At 34.3% G+C, this 19270-nt stretch overlaps 1 protein-coding gene across 1 annotated transcript in view; it reads left to right on the forward strand.

Moving 5' to 3' along the window:
* Nucleotides 1-19270, forward strand: part of LOC137620812 (fibroin heavy chain-like) — a 76432-nt gene that overhangs the window by 18189 nt on the left and 38973 nt on the right. Inside the window, exons 4-7 of the mRNA XM_068351261.1 lie at nt 1311-1325; nt 6035-6118; nt 12839-13015; nt 13496-14062. Of these exons, the coding sequence (XP_068207362.1) occupies nt 1311-1325; nt 6035-6118; nt 12839-13015; nt 13496-14062 (843 nt within the window). The remainder of the gene's footprint in view (nt 1-1310; nt 1326-6034; nt 6119-12838; nt 13016-13495; nt 14063-19270) is intronic.

Raw genomic sequence — 19270 nt, forward strand, 5'->3', positions numbered from 1 at the left:
TATATATATATATATATATATATATTCATATATATATATATTCATATATATATATATATATATATATATATATATATATATATATATATATATATATATATTTATATATATTATATATATATGTCTGTGTGTATGCGCTCCAAAAATTGGCCTACCACGGTAAAAGTAAATTTCGAATGGAAAATTATGGAACAAATAATTCCACTGTAGTTAACAACTGCCTAAGGATTCAAATCTTACATAATCATTCTGGGTAGAGTGAGAGATGAAATGTTCATTCATTACTTGACCAGGACCCTCGGGCTCTATGGGAGTAACTATATATACGCTGTGCTGAACAGATACAGACCATACCAGCATCCTCCTTCGTTACTGAAGTTTACTGGGTTTCCGAATCTTAAATATCTTCCGTTAGCATACTACCTCATTTTCAACAATGAGAATCTTCATTATCCTTGGTACGTGTTCCCCTCTGTTAAGTATGTGTCTGTTTGTGTGTGCATGGTTCTATATATGCAAATTAATATATTTGTATGTTACATACATACTGCAATATATATATATATATATATATATATATATATATATATATATATATATATGTGTGTGTGTGTATATATATATATATATATATATATATATATATATATATATATATATATATATATATGTATATATATATATGTATATATATATATATATAAACATTGAACAATTCTCATATAGAGGAATGACATGGGAACAATATGTTGACTTAAAATAACAAAATAGATTTCTTCATGGTGTCGTCTCCTAACCCTAACTTGCAGGTCTGATTGGGGTGGTTGCAGCCCAGCAGTTTCCTTCCAGCAGCTACAGAGCGCCACCAGGCCAGTTGACAAACAGTTTCAACCCAGTAAATGTAAGAACTAACGGAAATGGAGCGCCCCCGAGTCGATCCTATGGTGCTCCTAATGGTAGATTTGGAGGTGCAGGTGAAGCAGGAGCATTAACTGAAAGCATTCCTGGTGGAGGCATCCCTGGACAGGACTATCCTATCTTGGCCTCTGTCCCTGACACCGGCTTCTCTTGTGATGACCAGAGCGTCCCTGGATATTATGCCGATACAGCTCGTGAAGCCGGCTGCCAGGTCTTCCACATCTGCCAGGACAGACCAACAGGACGCCAACAGGACTCCTTCCTCTGCCCCAACGGAACCATCTTCAACCAACAGTACCTGGTGTGTGACTGGTGGTACAATTTCGACTGTTCCTCTGCCGGAAACTTTTATTCCGTAAATGAACTCATCGGAATCGACGGTAACGCTGCAGGAAATGGCAATGGAAGATTCACCAACGGCAACAGAAGGAATGGCGCTGGAAACACCAGAAGAAACGGAAATGGTAGATTGAATACAGTTAGACAACCTTCAAACTCCTATGGAGCTCCACTGTGAAAGGTGCTACTGTCCATAAATTAAACTACAAAGAAACTATGATGGTCAAGTTAAATTTTCATTTGCATCTCGACGATTAGTGTAAAATAAAAATTAAGAATCATATGATTACTTTACTTTCATTTTTCCCGCTTATATTCACCATCATGAGAACAGATATAAAATGTTTAAAGAAAGCTAAATGGTGCTGAACTATCTTTCATAAAAGCTAGAAAACCAAATTGACGTATAAGGTATATAATAAATGGTCCAAATTGAAAACGTAATTTCATATGAGAAGGTTATAACTAAATTTCGAATGTAAAAATCAAAGAGTAGATATCAAAGTGGGATACGTACCATTAAAAAAATCCTATGACTCTACATAAATAGGACAAGTCATATTGCCACTATGGGTAAACATTATTGGATGGTTGATGCCCCATGAACTTATAATGAGTTTAATTTCCAGGTAACATGGTTTATCCGAAGGTTTCATAAAGAAACCTAAACCTGGTAAATAAACTCTCAACAGAAACGAAAAGCTAGATAGTTACAAGACGCAACATTTTTTATAAAAAGGAAAAGTTTTCGGAAGATATTAAATACATGAGAGATTAGAATACTGCTGCTATCGCAGATAATCAGGGATGCGCCACAAATGAAGGAAGGAAAAATGGTAGATTTGCCAGTCTCATTATGTTTTTATCATGTAATAAAGGCAAAACATTTAAACAAGGTTCAACTTTCCTAAAATTCTAAAATAATAACGGTTTATAGTACTGACCTTAAAAGCTGGAGCTCCCAGTAGTGCTCCTAAAATAATAACGGTTTATAGTACTGACCTTAAAAGCTGGAGCTCCCGGTAGTGCTCTCTGAAAAAAATCTTATTACTAGTGAAATTATCGATTAAAATGTTGAAAGAAAAATAACACTAAAGAGTATCCACTTTTCTGTCTACAATCGTACAGATATAAATAAATATACCCCCAATGACTAAGGTGCTTTATTGGGTGGAAAACTAACACATCATCTCTAAAACTATTTTAAGTAAAATTCTTAAAACACACTCGGCAAATATTGTTTTTATAACGGCACTGGCATATAGTCATTTCCCTTGTTTATGGTATACAATAAAAGTAATGTATCACATTGTACAACAAAAATATCACGAGTGAACAATTAAGGGGAAATTGCTTCTCGTTCAACTGCATACGAATGGCTACTAATGGGATTGAATTCCTGATAACATTTTTCTTATTTTTTACGCTACCAGTAAATATTCACATCCAACATCAAAGAAGATTAGTGTGATTGGAAAATGACTTGGTAAATAATAACCGCCAACACTTCATACGTTCATAAAAAAAAAAGTAATTTTCTAATAAAATTAATGAATGAGGTAAGAAACGAACCGTAAATATCATAAAAAAGCTACAAAATAAAACAGAATAAAGCACAATAAAAAATATTTGTGGAATTCATATGAGCTTTGAAATCATATAGAAACAGGGCAATTGTAAAAATATTCCAACTGCCAAGGAAAAGGTTAATTACCCATTGATGTAGTTAATACTTGCAAGACGTGCACAGCTTCACATAACATTTATGCAACTTGCACTCTCCCCGTAGGGATATTACTTAACGCAGCGAATAGGTTCAAGGGATCAATTAGCAGATCTGACTTCTAGCTTTTCTGGGTCGCGTGAGTGGAATGCACGGCCATGAATGGCCCGGAAGCCCCAGGCCCCAACAAGGATTTGCACATACTGTAGTCCGGTAACAGCTTCCCAGGGCTGCGCATTTTGTTTCATTGCTTCGGCGTTCTTTTGATATATTCTTCTTCACCCAAGGGGTTAACTACTGCACTGTAATTGTTCAGTGGCCGCTTTCCTCTTGGTAGAAGAGAGTCTTTAGCTATGGTAAGCAGCTCTTTTAAGTGAAGGAGACTCCAAATTTAGATCATTGTTCTCTAGTCTTGGGTAGTGCCATAGCCTCTGTAACATGGTCTTCCACTGTGTGGGGTTAGAGTTCTCTTGCTTGAGGGTACACTCGGGCACACTATTCTATCTCATTTCTCTTCCTCATGTTTTTTTTAAAGTTTTTATAGTTTATTTAGGTACTATTTATTTTAATGTTGTTACTGTTCTTAAGATATTTTATCTTTCCTTGTTTCCTTTCCTCACTGGACTATTTTGCCTGTTGGAGCTCTTGGGCTTATCGCATCCTACTTTTCCAACTAGGGTTGTAGCTTAGCAAGTAATAATAATAATAGTAATAACCCATAGACTTAGATTTCTGGGTATTCTATAAATGTTTTTGTTGATATTCTTTCATTTCTTTCTAAACTTTCCAAATATTGCTAAAATAAACAGAGATCTCCATTACGTACCCAAATTTTCGTCTAAATATTTTAATGATCTTATGTAAGTCCTAACTTCAATATACGAAAACAATATTCTTTTTGTCATTGAAAAACCTATACGTCTTCTTTTCTGAGGAGACGACCGCACACTTAACGTAATGTCACTTTAAAGATTTTGGGTTCTTCACAACAATTATACTACAGTAATAATTGGTTTGATATTTTACAATAGTTTAATTCCCATAAGTATTCAAAAGCAGAAACATCATATTCAAGTTACTAAGAGAATTTCATACTTATTACACCCGGATGAAATACCCTTTTGGAATATAACACCCACAACAACAATAATAATTATTATTGTATTGCCTAGGCTATTACTGCCAGACAACTTTAAGCTTGAATTAGGCTAGCAGCTGAACATGTGCTTTTTCACCTGAAGGTACCGACAAGAAAATGTTTACTGCTAACCCAGAAGCCAAAATCACACGTAAAATAACAACATAGGCTTCGGTATGATGAAGTTTTGTCAGGCAAAGAACGTTTACATAAGGGTTGTGATCGCCGATGTGGTAACGTACCTGACGACTGGTGATCGCCATACTGAGGTTCGAGCCCCGCTCAAACTCGTTAGTTTTTGTTGTCGCTGCAAGCTTACCATCCTTGTGAGCTGGGGAGCCTATAGGTTTATCTGTTTAGTCATCAGCGGCCATTGCTTGGGCGCTGATCATATGTATATATGGTCAGTCTCTAGGGCATTATCCTACCCCATAGGGCAATGTCACTGTACCTTGCCCTTGCCATTCATGAGCGGCCTTTAAACCTTCAATGGTCCTACTGAAACTTGTCCAATTTTTATTTGTAAAGAGAATTTATTTAAGCAGATAGACGGATTAGGGCTTCAGCACAGTAACTGCAGTCTTGAAGGCTATTTAGCACAATGATGAAAAATACATAAATAATAGCGAGTGGGGTTATGATAAAGGTGAACCAAATGACAATAAACGGTTAATAACCTAAAATGAATTACTTAAGTGAATAAATCGAATTAAATGAATATAATGGAAATAATTAAATATAAACATGTTGCAACAAAACTAATTATTCCGTATATGAATTGCATAATGTAAATAAACAACGTCAATAAATATTATGCAACGTGAAGACGAGGGAGGTCAAGAGAACATCTCAGAAGCCATGACTTCTTTCCCTTCTAGGTCAGGTGAGAGGTAGACTTTACTTTGCTTGCAGTAGATTTCCCCAGGCCCTTCATGAGGATCTATATATACGAAGGGAGGAAGGGATGCAGCTTCAAAGCTTCATCGTCAGTTTCCTCTGATGCTTCGTTTTTCCCGTTCCCTCAAAAGCCTTCTTTCAGATTTTATCATGAATCCCATCTTACTTCTGGGTAAGTATTACAGCTACATAACAACTAAAGCCATTGATTACTCACTTGACATGATATTTTACAGAAATATAATTTCGTCAGCTCATTTTATATATGGTTTTACTATAATATCATTCATTATCCCATTCATTTCTAGGTAAAATTATGTATCAACTAATAAAATAAAATATGGAAATTCTCGAAACACACAATATAAAACATTCAGGAATCAATATGGGGCTTTAGTTAGATTATATATTTTCTATTTTATATAATTACTACGAATTCCGTATAATTTATGCCTAAAATACTAACTGAATTGTAAAGACTATATAATTTCTTTGAATAATGATTCAAGAATTTCAACCTCTCGACTTCTCCTTACCTACAGCTTTCGTAGGGGTAATTACCGCACAGCAAATACCTTCCAGCAGTTACGGAGCTCCTAATGGATTCAACGGCGTTAACAAAAACGGTGTTGCTCCAAGCAGATCCTACGGAGTTCCAAATGGTGGGTATGGAGTCGATCCTGAAATAATTTCACTAACGGAGAGTATTCCTGGCGGAGGGGTTCCAGGCGAGGATTACCCAGTCTTAGCTGAAGTCCCTGACACTGACTTCTCTTGCGACGATCAGGCTGTTCCTGGTTATTATGCAGACACTTATGACGAAGCTGGCTGCCAGGTCTTCCACATCTGCCAGGACAGGCCCAACGGACGCCGTCAGCAGGACTCCTTCCTCTGCCCCAACGGAACGATCTTCAACCAACAGTACCTCGTCTGTGATTGGTGGTTCAACTTTGACTGCTCCAACGCCGAAGGACTGTACTCTGTCAACGAGCTCATTGGAGCTGACCTTAACGCTGGATACGGTTACGGAAACGGTAATGGAAACCGGAGAAATGGCAACGGTAACGGACAAAGGAATGGAAAAGGAAATGGACCTCCATCCAGTAGTTATGGCGCTCCAAATTAAAAAGACAATTGTAGTCTTCAAAACTTTCACAGCATAGTTCTTATAAATAACTTTGAACAACAACGAAAGATTAATTTGTAAATATACTTCAGGTAAATAAAATATGCTTAACTATATTGAAGTGGACTAATAATTCAACCTATATATCATTAAATACACTAAGGGCGATCAGAGACTTTCTATGGATGAGAACCGAAAAAGCAAGGTTCCAATTTCACCGAAGGTTATATTCCTATCTCTTGGTAAGAATTAGAAAAAAATGGTAATACTTTTTCCCCTCCAAAGGGGAAAAAAATTCAATAGCGGTGAAAGGTAGAAATTCGTGTATCTATAATACAAGAGAGGAAAAAAATGCCAATTGGTTGTTTAAAATGACTATGGAAATCTAATCCACTTCTGATATCAATGATGCTCATAGGAAAAGTATTTAGATATATGTAACTAAGTTAGCACTTAGCTTACTATTTTTACAACTTTTTGACAAACACCCCACTCCACGATTCATGTAACTTATACTTTTGTAAGTTTTTATTTTTACGGGAATAAACACACTTTTACTCAAAATTTCAACATCCATTTTTCTTTCCCTGTTAGAATTCCACACGAAAGCTGCATTTTACGTTCTTTTCATCTTCACCGAGTAGCTGACCAGGGTTTGTCAAGGATATATGCAAGAGAGAAAGCTTCAGGATGAATGGCTCTGAAAACTTATGGTACTATTGTATAGACTTGATTAGATCTATAAATTTGGGCTATACAACCTCGTGCTGGGACATGGGACTCCTTCAGCACCCAAGTACAAGTGTGGAAAACCCCCACAGTTGAACAATGAAATATAAGTTGGTGGTTGGACAGTACAAAAGAAAAATTGGAAGGAAAGTAAAGAAGAAGAATATACAGCAAGTGCAGTCATGGGCAGAGGGAACGTTGCATAGGCCCTTAATTAATGCTTACAGTGCATTGGGTGAGGTGCACTGTCGGCACTCCCACCTATGGAGTGTATCAATGTCTAAGGCATACAAATCTAAATGTGAGCAATATAAGAAACAGCAGACACCATGAATATGATTTTGGGAATAAGATCCTTCAAGTTCAAAATTCAACAATAAATCTATTTTCCCAAGGCATCAGCAAAAGGTTAGTATACAAAATGAGGTTTCATAACTTTTCTTATTACAAGACTTTAACCTAATCATCCCGTATCTGCACGTAACATGCATCAATATTTATAAACAGCTTTAGAAAACCTGTTCAGGTCTCATTAATAACCTGAATATTACTAAATCCAAAATCAAACCATTGTTCTCTATTCTTGGGTAGTGCCATAGCCTCTGTACCATGGTCTTACACTGCTTTGGGTTAGAGTTCTCTTGCTTGAGGGTGCACTCGTGCACACTTTTCTATCTAGTTTCTCTTCCGCTTGTTTTGTTAAGTTTTTATAGTTTAAATAGGAAATATTTATTTTAATATTGTTACTATTCTTAAAATATTTTATTTTTCCTTATTTCCTTTCCTCACTGGGCTATTTTCCCTGTTGGGGCCCCTGGCCTTATAGCATCCTGCTTTTCCAACTAGGGTTGTAGCTTAGCATTTAATAATAATAATAATACTTAGACCCCTAAAGCTAATAGCAGTTGATATGAAAGCGCTCAATCTCAGGGATGAAAATTTGCATCATAGTTAGTGTATTCAGGTTTCATCATTTTTCGCGAACACATGTAAAAAGAATTGTTGAGCCAATAGCTAGTCCAATGAATGGAAGTTGCGAGAAATGCAACCGCAAACATGGTGCTACATATGTACCTTGGAAGTTAATTCCTCTGCATTGCCTCATTTATAAAATTAATGGTTAGTTTCACTAACTACTATTAGATACAAAATTCAACGCAGGGGAAAGACAGACTATCCATCAAAATTACTATGCAATCATATGCAACTTTCATTTATTCTTATTCTATATTTTAAAATTTCTTTGAATGTTCATGAGAAACTGAGTCTTCATTCATACATAAAAGGATAATAAATCAGATGAATGTTTGTTCGTTGTATGGCGGCTTCTATGTATGATTTCGGTATCCATAAAGGATAGAATTTACTGTCTTGATTGGAGTGGATAAAGTTCTCCTTAAGAGATGGTATAAACATAAAAAGCTATTGAATGTTTCTCTAAAGTAAATGTAGGCATTGTTGCTGACGTAGAGTCCCAGAAAATGACAAAAACAACTACGTAAATAGAAAATGGTCTTCTCCTTACCTTTACCTGTCGACTTCCAATACCCCCCTAAATAGAAAATGGTCTTCTCCTGACCTTTACTTGTCGACCTCCAATAGTCCCCTAAATAGAAAACGGTCTTTTCCTGACCTTTACTTGTCGACCTCCAATACCCCCCTAAATAGAAAATGGTCTTCTCCTGACCTTCACTTGTCGACCTCCAATACCCCCCTAAATAGAAAATGGTCTTCTCCTGACCTTCACTTGTCGACCTCCAATACCTCCCTAAATAGAAAATGGTCTTCTCCTGACCTTTACTTGTCGACCTCCAATATCCCCCTTCTCTCTCTCTCTCTCTCGCTATCGTATCTATGCATCAAAGAATCTCAAACAAAGCTTGATACAAATCTCTAACGCATTACGTCTTTCATTGTTTTCCCTCTATTGTTGGTGTACCTACTTACAGTAAAACATATCCCCTCAATATTTTAGTTAGCGTTGAATACGAAACCAGTAATATCTAGTGCCGAGCAGAAGTATAAGTCTTTCTAAAAATACAACCATAAATAACGAGGATACTTTTATATTTCATCTTACAAGCAAATAAAATTTTTGTGCCATGACTCGAGCTTTGTCACATCCAAATCTATCTATCATGATAGTTCTGATATTAGGCACCCATATGCGATTATCATTTAGATTACTCAGATAAATTAAAACCTATAAAAGTCATTCTTTTCTAGATTAAAAGATATCGCAAAAGATATGATCCGCATGGAGTAGCATTGAACTATTTTTTTAACCATATGCTTCGGATAAAAAAGGTATCAATGAGTTAAAATATAAAAATCACTAGTTAATGTGTAAAATACAGTGACAGAAAAATATCAGTGAACAATATGAATTAAGATTATTCGCATTGCACCACAAACCGTACCCAGAATAGCCAATTAGGCTGACTGAGTTTGGAATAAAGTAATTTCCAAAAGTCTGCGAACTTCCAAAGATCGAGTAACCTCCACAGGGTATAGGTAGTTTCCAAATATAATTCATAAATCTATTATTACTTTAATTGTACAAATCAGCATATTGGGCAACCATAAAATTTTTCACCATGCAAAACATATTCCTACAAAAAAAAAAAAAAAAAAAAAAAAAAAAAAAAAAAAAAAAAAAAAAAAAGAACGGAGAAGAAGAAGGAGAAGAAAAAGAAGGAGAAGAAGAAACAGTCGATATGTGACGGATGATAACCACATGGAAGAGAATAATCAATATGCAAACAAATAACATGCACAAATAAACAATAATAAAAAAAATGGTCGAGAAACTAGAGCGATGGATACCTCTAATTTTTCCCTACAAATTAAACAGGTCCTCAGTGTTCTATGAAAACTAAAAATATTAAAATTGTGAAAAAAAAGGAATAAACGAAGAATTCAAGTGTGTGAACATTTAGAAAAAGGATATATGAAACAATAAATTCAATAACAATTAATTCGTTTTACATTTTAACGATTTATCTCAAAAATATTATTGAAATATTACAAATATACAACCCTTTTGCCGACTTTTTTTTTTAGATTTTCTAGAAGAATACTTTACGAAATATATCATTCGCAAAGTATTTCTATTCTTTATAGTCGGTATACTAATTAGTTTGAGAGGTTTATTTATAATTCAAAAGTAGAATAAATTAAAACAAGTTAGAAATAAAACTGAAAGAAAATTCCTTGTTTGATGCTGGTTCTCAAGTACTTCGTCGGAATCATTCCGAAATACTCCATTATGTTTAGTTAAGAACAGAACTACCAACTGTTATCAGATTATTACCCTTTTAAGAATTTATCTGTTAAAAGGAAGAAATTTACTGCAAATAAAAAGAAGTGGGTATCGTTTGGCATATCTGATATTATCGGATTATCATCTGGTTAAAGATGTTACGTTAGCAAATGAGATATAGACACTAGAAAGTGTATATATATATATATATATATATATATATATATATATATATATATATATATATATATATATATATATATATATATATATATATGACTAAAATACAGTTTGATTGGTTAATAGGCTGACATAAGTATCTTTTTAGTCTTAATATGAAAGATCTGTTTTAATGTTGTTACTATTCTTAAAATATTTTATTGTTTTAATGTTGTTATGCTCTTAAAATATTTAATCTTAATTTTTCAATACTTTTCATATAGTTTATTTCTTTATTTCCTTTCCTCACTAGGCTATTTCTTTCTGTTGGAGCCCTTGGCTTATAGCATCCTGCTTTTCCAACTAGGGTTCTAGCTTAGCTAGTAACAGCATCAACAAAAATAATAATGACACTAACAACAACAGCATAATAATAATAATCACATCAATTTATTAAGTGACGAACATGGTTTTGAAATATTTTTCTTGATCTTGGTGATGAATGGCACAGCGTGTGTGGGGAGGTTTGTTCATATATGTGCATGAAGTAAACAACATTGTAAAAGGGATCCAGGATTCACAGATTTCAAAGTACGAAAGAGACAGAAATTATTGCACTGCAAGCCTTTCTCTAGTCGTTTTCTAAAATGTATAATGGAAAGTAACTCGTTCTTAACGACCACTCAGTATATTTAGCTAATTTTATTAGGTTTATAACGGATTTACACTCCCTTGAACTTATAGTAATATGGATTTAACTTGAGCTAAAAGCCACATGCTCATATTATTAAAGTTGGCAACACATATTTGGATGCACCATACGTTATAAATCTCACAGTCTGCCAATTTCCTTGTTGAATCATTCAAAAGAATCGAAATGACAAAGAATATCTTTACTAACATGAGTAAAAATAAAAATAAATGTTAGGATTATGTTGTTATAATAACGTGGTTATAATAGAGCCTTAATGCATATTGCAGGCCTATGCTAATACATATATCTCATTCAAATGGCAAGCTTATAATAAATTAATTTCATCTCATAATAGGCCCATAATAATACAAAATGATAATTCTTCAAATAGGCCTACAATTATCTAGTATTAAATCTTACAAGAGGCCTATAAATCAAAGTACAGCTTTGACCATTAGAAACGTCATATAGACCTAATTTTAGCGATGCATAAATCTTATAATAAACGTCAAGACAATGAAGACTTGAGATTATGAAAAGAGCTAACATGATCGTGTTGGAAGTGTATGCGCCGATGGCTAATTTTGATCACATTGACAGTAACCCGATTAACATCAAATGGGTTACTTCCCTTTTCCTCAGAGTACCTGACAATATGATACATAACGAGAGACTGACACGGGATATGGATTATTTTATTTATTTATTTTTTTTTTTTTTTGAAACTGGAACAAATATTCATAGATTTTTGTGATAACTTAATTACTTTACTGCTTGGTATAATTATAATTCAATTACTTTAGTGTTTAGTATAATTATCTGAAAGTGATAAAAAATAAAAGTATAAAATAATACATAGCTCGGATAGCAGATTAATACCCATATGTTAGTTACTGAGAAACTGTCCCTATGCTGCATAATCTGTGCATTGAATGGTAGAATCAGCAACCGCGATAAATATATTTATATGCCGATGTCAGATACTACATTGAGGGAACTGATACAATACTTTATAGTGCAATTATACTCTCGTACGGATACGGGCTCTTACAACTCTGAAGTCTGTTCATAAGGGATGTTTTGTATACGGGTTTCGCAGGGTCTGATGTGAACCCATGAAAGCAACCTCGGTCTCTCTTTGGATCCTCTAAAAAAAATTCATTTAATTTCTCATACTCACTTGGGAAAAATTATACATACTTTTGAAAGGGGGTGAGTGGCAACACAGCCTTTGTCAAAAAAAAAAAAAAAAAAAAAAAAATTCTCATACTTCACAGGGATTCAATGAGAGGTATTGAAAACCTTCGTGAACTTTCTCTTCGCTTTTATTAATCAAATAAAAATCATATTGGGGACACTAATAACCAACAATAGTTGAATAAATGAAGTTGTAAAAATCCACTTGTTTAGTGTTTCAGAAAATACGTGCCTTGAACGTCGAATAACAATAACAGATGGATTTCAAGATCTAAATCTAAATCTAAATATTGATGATCTTGCAAAGCAAAGATACACCTCACATTGTGCAAAAAAATAGGGGGGGGGGATAAGAGAAATTGTACAGAAATTAAAATCATACTATCTACCTCGACGTTTCCCTACCATTACATTCCAAGAAAACGTATAATACATCGAGAAACAGGAAAGCTTTAAGATTATGTATCACAAGTGAAAAAGAATAACAAACATACCAATGACCCCGGTAACCCAGCCCTGGGGAGATGCTTTAATTTCCATAAGCAATATTCAGTTTGCATCTAAAGCATTTCATTGTAAATTACGTAATGTGAAGAGGAGCAGGGTTAGGAGAATGCTTCAGAAGCCATGACTTCCTACATTCTAGGTCAGGTAAGAGGTGAAATACTTGGCCAACATTTCTCAAGGAGCCTCTGGCCCTTCAGGAGGTCCTATAAATACGAAGAGAGTAACAAGCACAGCATCAAAGCAACTTCATCGCTATCTTCTGATACATCGTCTCTTCTGCTCTATAATTCAAAGTACTTTCAACATGAATCTCATCTTGATTTTGGGTAAGTAAATGTCATTCGACTATACTTCTCCCTTCTGTTTCAGTACACGATATATTTTATTGTAACCTACTTTTCAGATACTTTACTGAGAGTTCCACATTAATTCTCCACAATAGCCACAATGAAAAATAGTTCATTTTACTCAGTACTTGATATGAAATTTCATAATAAAAACTGTTATTAACTGCATTACTTCAAGAATCAGAGAAAGTAAGTTACTGTTATAATTCTAAAAGTTTAACTATTTATTTAATTTATGTATGGATCGAAAAGATATACATGTCTAAATAACAATATAAAAAGCACAAGCTATTCAAAGTAAACAAATTATTTTATGAAATGTAGCTTACATAAAAACCCTTGTTCTATAATGAAAACAGAAATTTCTGAAAAATTAAACAAATTAAGATCCACAAGTAACTGCTCTAATTTCATTCTATGACTTTTAAAAACTTAACCACTTTTACAATATACCTTCAGCACTTGTGACTGCCACCTTTGCCCAACAAATACCCTCTGCCAGCTATGGAGCTCCAAATGGAAGATTACCCAATGGATTCCAAGGCGGTAACGGTAATGGTGCTGCTCCAAGCAGATTCTATGGAGCTCCTAATGGCGGATCACAAGTTGATCCCGATATCGTTATCCTGACGGAGCTTATTCCAGGCGGAGGGGTTCCAGGGGAGGATTATCCAGTCTTGGCCGCTGTCCCGGAAACTGGATTCTCTTGTGATGATCAAGATGTTCCAGGATACTATGCAGACACTGCTGACGATGCTGGCTGCCAGGTCTTCCACATCTGCCAGGACAGACCAAATGAACGCCGCCAGCAGGACTCTTTCCTCTGCCCCAACGGAACCATCTTCAACCAACAGTATCTTGTTTGTGATTGGTGGTTCAACTTCGACTGTGGTAATGCTGAAGACTTCTATTCAGTTAATGAGCTCATAGGCGTTGATCCTAATGCTGGATATGGTTATGGTAACGGCAATGGTAATGGAAACGGCAATGGAGGTAACAGAAATGGAAATGGAGCTCCTTCAAACACTTACGCAGCTCCAGTTTAATCGGGGATTCTGTACCATCTTCGAACCATGAATTCTTCAGTTATTTCAATCAGTCTACGATAGTAATAACCATGTAAATATGTTTAGGGCAAATAAAATATTTATCAGTAGCTATATCTGAATTTTGGATTTCCTAAATCTTCAAACGACATATATTCATAGAGTATATCTAAAAATGACAAATTTAGGCAAGAGAAAAATATCCTTCACAATTAACAACCATCACATTACAAAAGTCATAAGTTTTCAAATACGGCGAAATGGTAGATATATAATGAAAATGGGATTACCACCGAAGATACATGGTGTGCATTGATGGTAAATGGAAAGATAAATCAAAGCCTTACTACCATCTTTTCTAGTAGCAATATAATCTATCATTAGGAATGAACAGGACGATAAAACAGTTTGAAATAAAGATAAAATTTTTGATGCAGAAAAAAAAAAAAAAAATAATAATCTCCAGGACAGCGTTATTCTTACTGTTTCTTTCCTTCAGCTTATGAGGCGCGTAATTTTTCTATTACTTTTCATTACTCTGTTTCATAACATTCTCTTTTCATGAGGAAGTCTTCTCATTTATTGGAAGTATAACCGCATCTATTTCCATGGTCTTCTGCCTTGCACTTTTTCACAGCATTCCCCTTTCATTTATGGACCTCCCATATCCTTCTTTCTCCCTCATTATATTATTTAGGATACAAGCTTCCAAACATGGTTAACCATAATAGGCCAGGTGTCAGGACCACCCCTCAGGATGTTTTCTGCTAACTTTTAACTCACATTTTCTGATAACCAATCTCTTGGGCGATATCAAGAACATAGCGACCACCTTCAATTCGGGGCTGTTCTCACAAAGGGAGTCGAAACCAGCCGTTTCACACTATACTCAACTCTGCCTCACATAAATCTACATTAGGTCTTATATGGACTGTCAAAAATGCTTCATACAAAACCTTCCATGTTTCATAAGATTCATTTTTTAGTCTATATTCGCAGTTGTAGGTAGTAGACAGAACACATGGTGGTAAGTAAGGCACATGTTTTCACAAACTTGAGAAAATATGAAATAATAAATGTCCACTGTCCGCTTTTCATGACTTGGCCTACTTGCATACTGCCGGTATCCAATGTACTTATTTAAGCTAAATTGAGTCATACTAAGCTAAATTGCACTATGTTAGCATAAGTGAATGGGTGATTTAATCTTCAAACAAAACTTCTTACTTGTAAACTAAGAATTGTAGATACTTTTAAATAAAAATAAAATGTCACCAGCACATGATTAATCACTGTCTGATTCATCATCTTCATCCTCCTCATCATCAAATTCGTAATTATCATGATCATCACTAATATTGAAATACTCACACTTTGTTTCGTCTCCTTCCTCATTTACTAATAGACACATGAGGTCTTTGGAGATGAAGTCTCCCTCAAACCATAAGTTAAAGTTTATCTCAGTCAGAATTTATGTGAAAACCAAACTCCTGAGGAAATGGTAATTTCGGATATTGTTCATGAGCTCAAAATCTAAAGGAAAATCAGAATCTTGTAAATCTATATTCTTAATGCTATATTTTTCAGCACAGTTTGAGGGCTCCATGAGGGTTGGTTCTAACCGTTTTCTCTGGCAGTATGGAGAAAACTCTTAGACTGGACTTTGGAATCATCTCTGCTATTTTCTTTGGTTAGATATCAGAGGAGCTAACACTGTTATGAGATATCAAAGAACATCTAGCACTGTTTTGACACATCAAGATGAACTATGACTGCAAAATTTATCATTAATCGAATGCCAAGTACAAACATACCAATTACCGGGTAGTTACGATGGTGAGGATAGGTTGATTTCAATTCAAAGTATATAAGAAAAAAAAAAAAAAAAAAAAAACACACACACCGAATTCGACAGGTATATGTACAGAAGAATTGTCATTGACTTTTATATTACTTCATGGCTAAATGGTACTGTTACTGTCATATAAGTACCCTGGACCAGGGTTCAATTCCTGGCCGGTCAGATGCTACTGTCTTTGAGTGGTTTCCCCTTGGGACTCTGATCCAGAGGTCGGTAAGAGAATCCAGACGGTAAGAGAATCCAGACATTAATGTATTGAAACATATGGCGTATTTGAATATGAAGAAACACGTCTAAATGTGCAAAATTTGTCATTAATCGAATGCCAAGTACTAACATACCAATTAGCTACGATCGTGAAGATGGGTTGACTTCAATTCTAAGTACAAAAAACGTGAATTTGACAGGTATATGCACAGAAGAATTGTCACTGAATTTTATCTTTCTTCGTAGCCAAATGGTACTGTCACTGTCATACGAGTATCATGAACCCCAGGGTTCGCTTCCTGGCCGGTCAGATGCTATTGTTTTTGAGTGGCTTTGCCTTGGGACTCTGATCCCGAGGTCGGTAAGAGAATCCAGTCATTAATGTATTAGAATATATGGCTTATTCAAATACGAAAAAACATGTCTAAATATGCAAAATTTATCATTAATCAAATGCCAAGTACAAACATACCAATTAGCTACGATGGTGAAGATGGGTTGATTTCAATTCTAGGTACAAAATCCTGAATTCGAGAGGTATATGCATAGAAGAATTGTCATTGAATTTTATCTTTCTTCGTAGCCAAATGGTACTGTCACTGTCAACCAAGTATCCTGGACCAGGGTTCGATTTCCAGCCGGTCAGATGCTATTGTCTTTGACTGATTTTACCTTGGACTCTGATCCCGAGGTCGGTATGAGAATCCAGACATCAATGTATTAAAATATATAGCTTATCTGAATACACTCACACACACACACACACACTCATAAATATATATATATATATATATATATATATATATATATATATATATATATATATATATATATATGTGTGTGTGTGTGTGTGTGTGTGTGTGTGTGTGTGTGTGTGTATAATATGCAGGTGTGTGTAGAAATCACAAAGCTAACACGTGATGAGCATAAAATAATAATGCATTATAGACACAAAAGGAAAAATGAAAAGACTTGACTGGAGATAGTACTTTCATCACTAATACGACGAAAGTACAAACTCCAATCAAAGCTATTCTTTTTCCCTTTCGCGGATATATATATATATATATATATATATATATATATATATATATATATATATATATATATATATATACATATATATGTTATATATATGTTATATATATATATATATATATATATATATATATATATATATATATATATATATATATATATATATAATACACACTTTCTTACAAATGGATAAGTTAATACATGAAATAAAGCGACACCAAGGTTCTAATAAACGAAAACATATAATCATTTACGTCACGAATTAATCTCAAAACGGCTAATCAATTTGGTTGAATCGAGATCGGAGTAACTTTCAAAGAACCGAGTTGCTTCTTACTACTGTTCAAAACTAAAGCATCTAAGAACGAAAACAAAAGCATAAAAATCAAGCAATGTTGCATGACTATCAAGATTGGTGCTTAATGGATTTTTTTTTCTTAGTGATATACCGAAAGAAACTAATTCTAACTTAAACATTCTTAAATAGTAATACGTTGAATTTCGACTATACATAAACAAGTCCAAAATATCTGCATACTGAAAACATAAAGTGTTGGAAAATTGGGAATAAACCAAGACTTCAAGTACGCAAAAATTAAGAGAAAGAAAAATTAAAAGATTCCCTCTATGGGTTCGTGATTTTTCAACTACATAATTGAATATCACCAGAAATCTAAAATTTCCCTTGTTTCAAATCAAAATTTTAAATTACTCTCACCTAAAATAAGTAAACTCTAGAAAGGATGTTAAAAACCGACAACACAAACAATTGTCAATATGATCATATCTCTTATTGCCGTTAGGTGAGTTTTTGTTTCTCATAAATTCCAGTGTCTATTGTCAAACGTCCCGAATACTTACTACTGTTTTACATGTTAATTAGTGAAAAAAAAATGAGGACGCTAATTTCCAAATAAGAACTGTACAAAAATAAAAGATACTACTGTTTTACATGTTAATTAGTGAAAAAAAATGAGGACGCTAATTGCCAAATAAGAACTGTACAAAAATGAAAGAAAGATATTAATGTCAGATCCACGATTTTAGCATTTCAGAGAATGGGGAGTGCGCTGAACATCAAAGGATTATCAATAATAGAATGAAAGAATAAGGTCTAAATCGAAATCTGAATATTGATGAGCTTTCACAAAAGATAAATATTCCACCACAGTCCTATCACGCAAATGAAAAAAGTAAATCAAAACCAAATTATTGAAATAAGACAGAAATTAAAATACGTCTGACTATCCCCGACGATTCCTTAACGACATCACTCCCAAGAATAAATCCGCGACATCACATATCAAGAGCATTAAAGTAAAACTGATGCACCTGGGAAGGAACTATAAACATCATTAAATTCACCGTGGACTAGACTACGCCCTAGGGGAGATGCTTTAATTTACATAAGCAATATTCAGTTTGCATCTAAACAACCTAGCTGGACATTACGTAAGGCGAAGAAGAGCAGGGTCATGAGAACGTCTCAGAAGCCATGACTTTCTTCATTCTAGGTCAGGTAAGAGGTAAAATACTTAGCAAACATTTCTCCAGGAGCCCCAGGTCCTTCACGAGGATCTATATATATACGATGAGAGTAAGAAACACAGCATCAAACCAACTTCTTCACTATCTTCTGATAGTTCGTCTCGTCGACTTCTCCAATAGGAAAAAAAAAAAACTTTTCTAAGAACCTTCACCATGTATCCCATCTTGATATTAGGCAAGTAATATAATTTAACAATACCAATACCTTTTGTTTTACCTATTCATATGATGTTTTACTATAACCTATTAGAACTCTACTGATTCGCACCTAGGTCCTTAGCAAATAACTAAGACGGGTTATATTTGATTCAATACTTGATATACTATAATGTTATTTACTTTGATAGGGAAAATGAATATTTTTTCTATATATAATCTTTGAATAAAGTAGTACACTTTAGTTACGTATGAATCACGTATGCATGTCTAAATCTATATCAAAATCATAAACACAGGTTTATTTAGAAAAAAAAATATCTCGTGCAATATGGATTTATAGAATCCCTTGGCCTATGATAGAACCATTCATGTAAA

This window comes from Palaemon carinicauda, chromosome 27 (assembly GCF_036898095.1).
Source record: "Palaemon carinicauda isolate YSFRI2023 chromosome 27, ASM3689809v2, whole genome shotgun sequence".
Taxonomy (NCBI): Eukaryota; Metazoa; Arthropoda; class Malacostraca; order Decapoda; family Palaemonidae; genus Palaemon; species Palaemon carinicauda.